Source organism: Montipora foliosa, chromosome 11 (assembly GCF_036669935.1).
Source record: "Montipora foliosa isolate CH-2021 chromosome 11, ASM3666993v2, whole genome shotgun sequence".
Lineage (NCBI taxonomy): Eukaryota > Metazoa > Cnidaria > Anthozoa > Scleractinia > Acroporidae > Montipora > Montipora foliosa.
This window is the reverse complement of record NC_090879.1, coordinates 20,784,147-20,791,777: the sequence shown is the minus strand read 5'-3', so window position 1 is coordinate 20,791,777 and position 7,631 is coordinate 20,784,147. Positions and strand designations below refer to the sequence as shown.

Here is a 7,631-nt window from a genome sequence, read left to right as displayed (position 1 = left end):
AGCCTTTTAATTAACGGTTAAAATCAGAAAGCCAAAATACAGCGATAGTATGAACCAGTGAGGTCAACCAGTGTTTGTTTATTGTACCCAGACCTCCTTAGTCATTGAGACGGACACTTCCATTTACGCTCGCAATGCTTCCCAACTACCCTGCGGAATACCTGGAATGATTCACCAAGGCATGTTTCCTTTAACATTTAGAGTATGGAATAGTTTTACCGAAGTCACTGCTTTGGGTTTAAGGGCAGATCTGATGGGACGTCTACTTGTATCCGCCATATTTCGAGCCACTCGTGTCATTGATTTCGTTCGATTTAAGCACGAAGTATCTCTCAAGGAAAATGAAATAGAAGAAAACTTTATCAAAGGTTGGGGAAAGGGCGGGCAAAGCGTCAACAAAACCAACAATTGTGTACAACTGAAACATAAGCCCTCGGGGATTATTGTGAAGGTAGGATGCACTTGGAGGGAGGGTGTGTGGAAAACGAAGACTGCCCAGAACAAAAATAATTTATCGAATTATAAATTGCATAACACGACTATACTCCCGTTGTTTCCAATGGCTAGAATAAAGCTCCGGAGGGGGAAGGGGGTTAGGGTTAGGGTTATATAAGTATATGCCGCTGTGAAGGGTATTGTTTTCAGGCAGTTTACCCTAGAACAGAGTTTATACATTAGAGCGTTTGGGTCTAGAATAGCGTATCATTTTTCCCAAACCATGACCAGTTGGTTGAAGAGTTTATCTAAACTAAGAAAACCAGGAATTGCCACTCAAAAATATAAAAAAATCAAATCGGCAACTTTAAATTTAGGCACCTCGGCCTCAACATTGTCGATTTGGGGAGTTTACCCTAGTATAAAGTAGCAAAAAACAGCTGGACTAGCTCTGGCATAGGCTAACGGTTCCAGAGTCCCAGCGGCACATCCCCACCCTGAAATTCTTGAAGTATCCCCCCCACCACTCCCTGGTATAAAGTCATTTTGAAAGGTGCATTACCACAAGGTCTTTGTTTTCCACATAACTAGCCCAGGAAACTATAAGTAACTCACAGGTGAATTAACTTGTCTAAATTAAAACTTTATAGGGAAAAAGGGGCAAAACTTCTCTGAAAAAGCAATAATAATGATAACAATAGGCAGTAGTTATTCATACAGGACCCCAACACCAAACTATATTCATAATTATAATCACTTTATTTAAGTCTCAACGTTATTTAGCTGAGCACAATCACGAGTGCTGTGCTAATTGGGGAGACTACAAATCAACTAAAATCAGAACAAATCAAATCAAATGTTGGTTTTTGAGGAGAGGGTAAAACTGAAGAATGTAACCAGGGAAAAACCTCTTGGAGCAGAGTAGAGAACCAACAAACTCAAACCACCTATGGTGTCGAATCAGGGAACCGATCCCAGGCCACACTGTTGGTATTTTAGGCGAATGCTCTCACACTGCGCCAGCCCTGCTACCCTCAAATGTACTTAAGTTAATTCATATCACTAGAGGTAACTGCCACTAGTAGCTCATGTGAGAAGCAGGTTTTTAACATGTTTCTGAAATATACCATTATTGAGTTATCTGGACCCAACAGTACTAGCAGACTTTTACATCCCTATTATAACGGTATAATTCAAAACCTTTGTGGAGTACTCAAACAAAGTGATAATAACAGTTAGTCCTAAGTAGCAACCAAAAGTGTGGCACTTTTCAAGTTCATGTGCTAACAGGACACTATTTTGTTTTGTGAAAGCTGTCTGATTCTTATTGAACTTACCAAAATTGGGTTATGAAAAAGTACCCCACTTATGTGAAGAAATAATTATCCTACTTACAGTCACTGTAGAACCCCAAAAAACCTGACAGTGATCATATCTAAACGCAAATACAAACATTTATTTCCAAGGCCAACAAACACACACATAACTTGAATAAGTATTGCCTGTAGCGTTTAATCCTTCTGAACAGTACATTGATCCCCAAGGGCTGCTCAACACATAGAAATATTACTAAATAACAACCACTTTCCACTCTTCGCCACTACAGTCACCACCTGTGATTCACCATAATGTCAACGACCGAAGAAAAACCACAAGAAAATTACAGATTAACAAAAACTAAATTATTTCAATTAATTTTGGGGATTGTTTTTGTTAATCGAGTAAGTTTCTTTTTACCAGTAAACTGTAATCCTTACATTTTGCTTTTCTTTTTCTTTTAGTGTCATGAAAGTCGGTCTCTTGCAAGAAATAGAACACTTGCTAGAGAAATTCTGAAGCAAAAACTTGATTTTCTAATCAACGGAAAGGAGAGTGAACTTGCCCAAGCTACTTCAAAGAAAAAGAAAAGGAAAGCAGATTATGCAAGGAAAAGACTACGACGCGAGCAAGCACTGGTAAAAGGTGCTGAGTCACCTAATGTGGAAGATGACATGACAACATTTCACTAAATTAAAAGCATCTTTGACAGTACTTTTATACCATATAATATTTGTGTCTTGGGGAGAACAATCAAATACCAACTCCATCCATAAAAAGAGGGGAAAAAGCTTATGGTCAACATGGCAATCAGATTTTTCATCAATACAAGTCCTGATGTTCAGTCTTCCTTGTGAAAAAAGGTGTTTGCTCCTGGTGTTATCATTACTGATGATGATGACGATGATCATTATTATTATCGTATAAATAACATTTATTTCTGTAACAAAACTTGAGCTCCCGGACTTGCAATAAGAAAGAGGACATACCAGTAGTCATTTATAAATAGCATGCAGGAATCTAGTCAAAACTTGGCATTCCCAACCTCTCTTTTGGGTTTTTTAACCAACATTTTCACTTTGCTCACAAGTTGTTTACCCTAAGGTACCTCCAACCCTTTTTTCCAGTGGAAAAATGGAGCTGAGCTGTACCAGAGTTCTTGTTCTTTGAAAACTTGGAAAAGAAACCCACCTTTTGGCACATAATTGATTGGAATTAGAGTGGGAAAGCATCACCTTTTATTCATTCACTTTGCTATCTCGTTTACAAATATTGAAATTCATATAAGAAAAAGTTATGGCTGATTTACATGGTACGGTTTTTTGGTGCACTTGACCAGCTTACAGCTGTATGACAGGCCTATGACATGACTTACATGTATGATTGTCGCAGTGTTTTAAAACATGTTTTCAAAGGCTACAATGTTTTTTCTGACATACACGACAAACGTAAACCAGTTGTAGGCCTCTCGTAAGCTTGTCACATGCGACAAAAACTGTACTGTGTAAATTGGCCCTAAGAGTACAATCTGAATAAAAAAAAACACAATCTTTCTTGGAATGCCTCAGAGGATCAGTATCTGAAGCCCATATTAAACAACACATCAAACTTGTGCTACACCAGATTTCCTGGTTCATCCTTAGTGTGACCCAGAGGAAGAATGAATAGTATCCCAGATGTCTTTTTGGCATTCTCATCCCAACAGGAATAGGAAAATGGTGCGCTCGGTTGATGAAATACACAATCTTCTTAATGATTGATTCGTAGGTTTTGTTGATTATAATGGAGTGATTTGTGCTTCACAATACTTCATCACCTGTCTCATCACCTTGTGTTCAATTTCTGATATTTGTTCATCAAGACTCACAGAAGACTACTTATATTTTTATTATTCAAAATGTGATTGTTTTACTGTGATCATTGACTTGAAGAAAGGTCATCAATAAAGTTATTTGTACAATTACGGATTATTACAGTTTTTTCGTAATGTAGACTTCACTCATGAAGATCGATGGTGAAACAGTATTTTGGTGGAGAAGGACCCACATTTTTTCATACTTTCAAGAGTTGAAGATTTTATCAAAATACACTAGTTTAATGAGCCCACAAGTGGTACTTGTGATCAGGCATTTTGAGAATTGCCTTTCGAAGTGACCACACAAAAGCAGATTTCAGATTTAACTCACTTTTCTTTTATTTATGTTGCACAAAGGCATAATTAATACCAGCAAGGGAGACCTACACATCCACATATTGACTCTCAACAACATCGCGTATAACACATCGTCGCCATTTGCTCAAGCACTCGATATGGCTCACATGAGCTTCACTATATTTCTATTTAGCACATGCAAAACCCTTCAACTGGACGCCAAATTTCTCATCCAACACGCAATGAAAGTATAACAAATATGCTTCTCTAAATGCCAAGCCTTGACATCAAGATCTGTCTGCAAACAAAACCAGCACTGCTCAACTCGGCGTGGTGGCTGGAAGATACTGATTACGTCACAATTTCAGTTGATAATATAAAAGGAAATGCAATGCATTAGGGATACTATTCACTCCTCCTCTGGTGCTGACCAAAAGAATAGCCCTGTCATTGTTTCATAAATTCCACAAATAGAGTTTAAAATCTATTTTATTTCCTAATTATTATTAGTTGAATTTCAAACATCTGAGATGGCTTGTTTAATTTAAACATGGCCCAAGCCTCTGCAAGGATCCTGGAACACCAAAAAAGAAAACTGAAATCCCTTAGAAGGACTGAATATTAGAACTATTTATCAGAAACAGAATGGACATCCAAAAGGGTTTTTTTTTTCCAGATCTACTTAGTTCAAAGCTGATTTTCAGCAAAACTGTCATTCTTAAACAACCATGTTCAAATGAACCCATTCCCATTGTTGGTTTTGCATTCAGTCAATACAGCATCGTTGACATTCATTTGCACATCGGGATAAACCATGCCTATTAGAGCACATGGATTGGTTGGTTCAACAAACTATAACAGCTTCCATGAAAAATTCTTTTTGTTGGTAGCCTTGAGCATCCTATTGCCTGGCACATTTGTCTGTTTCAACTAAGCACTCCCTCACCAGCACTCTTGCATGCATTATGCCTACAAGAAAGAAACCAACAACAAACAACTTCATTAATTTGAGTAGTGAAATGCATGTCTGGTGACGGTAAGCCCGCACGGCATGCACATTATTACTTCTGTTTGAAACAAAGCAGCAGGAACTTATATTCTTTATTGTCAAAATCTAAAATGACTATGCAAACAAAAGTACAAAGCAAACTGTTGGCCAAGATTCATTGCTGATGGTATATTTTCTCTTAATATGCATGACAAATTTACTTCCTAGAATTTTGTTGATGATGACATTTTTGCACTTATTATACTTTTTCAAAGCTTTGGACCCCATTGGAAGTTGGTACTCAATGGGTGAACTAGCAATTTAAGGATGGTGCCTACTGTTGTTATTGCACATACGTTATGCATATAATTATCTCCAGATACTCGGATTTCCTGTGGGTAGTGCTTACTAATGCAGGGATATTTTTGCACGGTTTAAATTTATGCGAAAAAAAGCAGAACTTAGCAAGTGCTCTTGGTATCCAAAAAGAACATTGGGGTAACCATGCATTTTTCAGGGATAATTAAGCTTTAATTTGGAAAGGAACGCCATACATTGCTATGTATTTTAAACCTTTTTTTCTAATATTGTTGATTAATTAACTTTGAAAAATGCGTGGTTACCTCCAATTTTCTTTTTGGATTTTAATAACACTTGTTGAGATCTGTTTTTCCCGCACATTCAGTAAACTGCGCAAAAATACCTTTTTAGTAGGCACCGTCCTTAATGCTAGTATGAGTGGCAACCAGTAATTGTTCTGATTTTTTTTTAATAATTGCAAAGCATTCCACTCTGCATAGAGCAACAGTGCATTGGCCTCATAAACAAACTATTTTGAAATATCCACTAAATCTTTCTTTATTTCAAAGGATTACCTCTCACAAAGAAATCGTTGCATCATTAATTATATTATTTCATTTTTCCACAAAGAAGGGTATACAAATGTATACATTGTTCAGTTTCTTTTCAAAAAACTCAATGCTCTATTTCACTCTGACTGGCATGAGTTCATATCAGTCTCCATACATTTCTTTTTTTATGTTTACATGAGACCAGCCCGACAATGAACTCAGAACCGAGACTCTTGTACAACAAATTTCAGACAGGGTTCAGAAATTTCAACTTGTATGCTTTTGGGTCAGTAATATATTTATTAGACAAAAGATACCATTTCAGCCTTTTGGGTCAGTGATGTATTTATCAGGCAACAGATACCATTTCATCCTGGTCTCATGCAAACGGAGGGGAATCCATTTCAAGTTTATTTCTTTTCACCACAGGCATGCAATACCCACATCCAGTTCAGGCTGACTGCCCATTTTTTCTATACCCAAAAAGCTTCTAAAGCCCTGGGTACAGGTTCAAACATTGTTGTAAAACATTTGTTGGATCAACAATGTTAGAACGTGTAACCAAATGTTTATGCAAATTACAAACACCAGGAAAAACATGCAAAAGGCATATTTCACAAGGAAATTGAACATTCCCATTTCTCATTACAGAGAAATGATCGAGTTCCTTAAATTTCAAGGTAAGCTGTTATTTTCCCATATTTGTAGTGGATTGATTTCATTTTGAATTCCCATGTGTTGCGTGACATGATTTGAGCTGTTTTTTAGGCGAAACAATGGGCAACACTTTCGATCTGCCAATGATAATTAAACATTTCAGTTGAAGTTCAGTTTGCTACATGCTTTCCAAGTGAATTTCAAGTATTGGTTTGTTTATTGTGACCAAAATGAAAGAGAATCCAACGGTGAAGTATGTTAAATTTTGTTTTGTGTGACCCTGTTGATGTTAATTCCGGGCACGCATGTCGGAGTTAGGGTTAAAAATAACATGTTTAACTTGAAACTTGAATGTACTCAATTGCTTGATTATTAACATTGGCCATGGCGAAGTCACGGGCCAACGATTAAATGTGTATCGATCGCCTATATTTGTTTACTCTTTTGTTCCTAAATTACACCTCAAGTGTTGTTAAAATAAAGGATACTCTTTTACGGCAAGTTGAGATTCAGTTCTGTTTTTTTTTTGTGTGGAGGTCTAGATCATTTATCAACTGGAGCCAACAGTTCCTACAGTGTACGGATTCCTCGAGATGTTTTCAGATGTGGAGCTTTTACAAGTCCATACATTTTGATCAATGAATCAATGCGCGTAACAGTTTCAAAGAAATTGATCATTTTATTTTAAGAACATATTCGAGGGGAGGAGTAAGACTTTATTTTTGTGCAATTTAGAAATCCAAAAGGGTACTGCAGCAGCAATTAAGAAGCAATAGATCGTCGGAATATTAATTCTTGAATAGCTCAAGGCGCACCTTATCCTGGCCAAGGGGTTTTGGGCTGTGCTTATCTTGGAAGCGGCTTACCTTGGACGTGAAAGTGTTTGTATAAATGTACTCAAGCATTGCCTGCTGCTTGCTCAAGCCATGAACGGCTCCTGTGCATGCATTTGATTTGTTACTATAGCCCAGACTCCTTTTTGCCCTGTCCATTTGCCTGAGAAAAATGGCGAGTGCGAGCAACAAGTCACGTAATACTAAAGAAACAGATTCAGCAAAAGAGTGAATGTGGAGTACACCAGAAGAGAAAACAGCTTCTTACTATTTGCGGTGGTATTGAAATTGCTAAGCAACTCGAAAATTGCATCACTTCAGACAGTGTAAGTTCTGCAACACACTGCAAGTGTTCGTTTACGACGTCACTGGATCAATACTGGATTACATGTGTTTAA

The 7,631-nt window shown here is 37.3% G+C and overlaps 2 protein-coding genes across 2 annotated transcripts in view; one reads left to right on the top strand and one right to left on the bottom strand.

Moving 5' to 3' along the window:
- The first annotated feature begins 136 nt into the window (after positions 1-136).
- LOC137975320 (mitochondrial translation release factor in rescue-like) lies at positions 137-2,466 on the top strand. Its single transcript, XM_068822413.1, has 2 exons — positions 137-451; positions 2,217-2,466. Exons 1-2 carry the CDS (start codon positions 167-169, stop codon positions 2,442-2,444), a joined length of 513 nt encoding a protein of 170 aa, XP_068678514.1. The 5' UTR covers positions 137-166; the 3' UTR covers positions 2,445-2,466.
- A 501-nt stretch (positions 2,467-2,967) lies between these two features.
- Positions 2,968-7,631, bottom strand: part of LOC137975321 (cyclin-dependent kinase 2-associated protein 1-like) — a 5,764-nt gene continuing 1,100 nt past the window's right edge. The window contains exon 3 of the mRNA XM_068822414.1: positions 2,968-4,873. Coding sequence (XP_068678515.1) covers positions 4,806-4,873 — 68 coding nt within the window. The 3' untranslated portion in view covers positions 2,968-4,805. The remainder of the gene's footprint in view (positions 4,874-7,631) is intronic.

What these genes read in the sequence shown, in the direction of transcription:
- LOC137975320 (XM_068822413.1), top strand. Translation starts at nt 167, where the DNA reads ATGATTCACCAAGGCATGTTTCCTTTAACATTTAGAGTATGGAATAGT. An exon ending in CCTCGGGGATTATTGTGAAG is followed by an intron (nt 452 to 2,216) that starts GTAGGATGCACT and finishes TTTTTCTTTTAG; the next exon opens with TGTCATGAAAGTCGGTCTCT.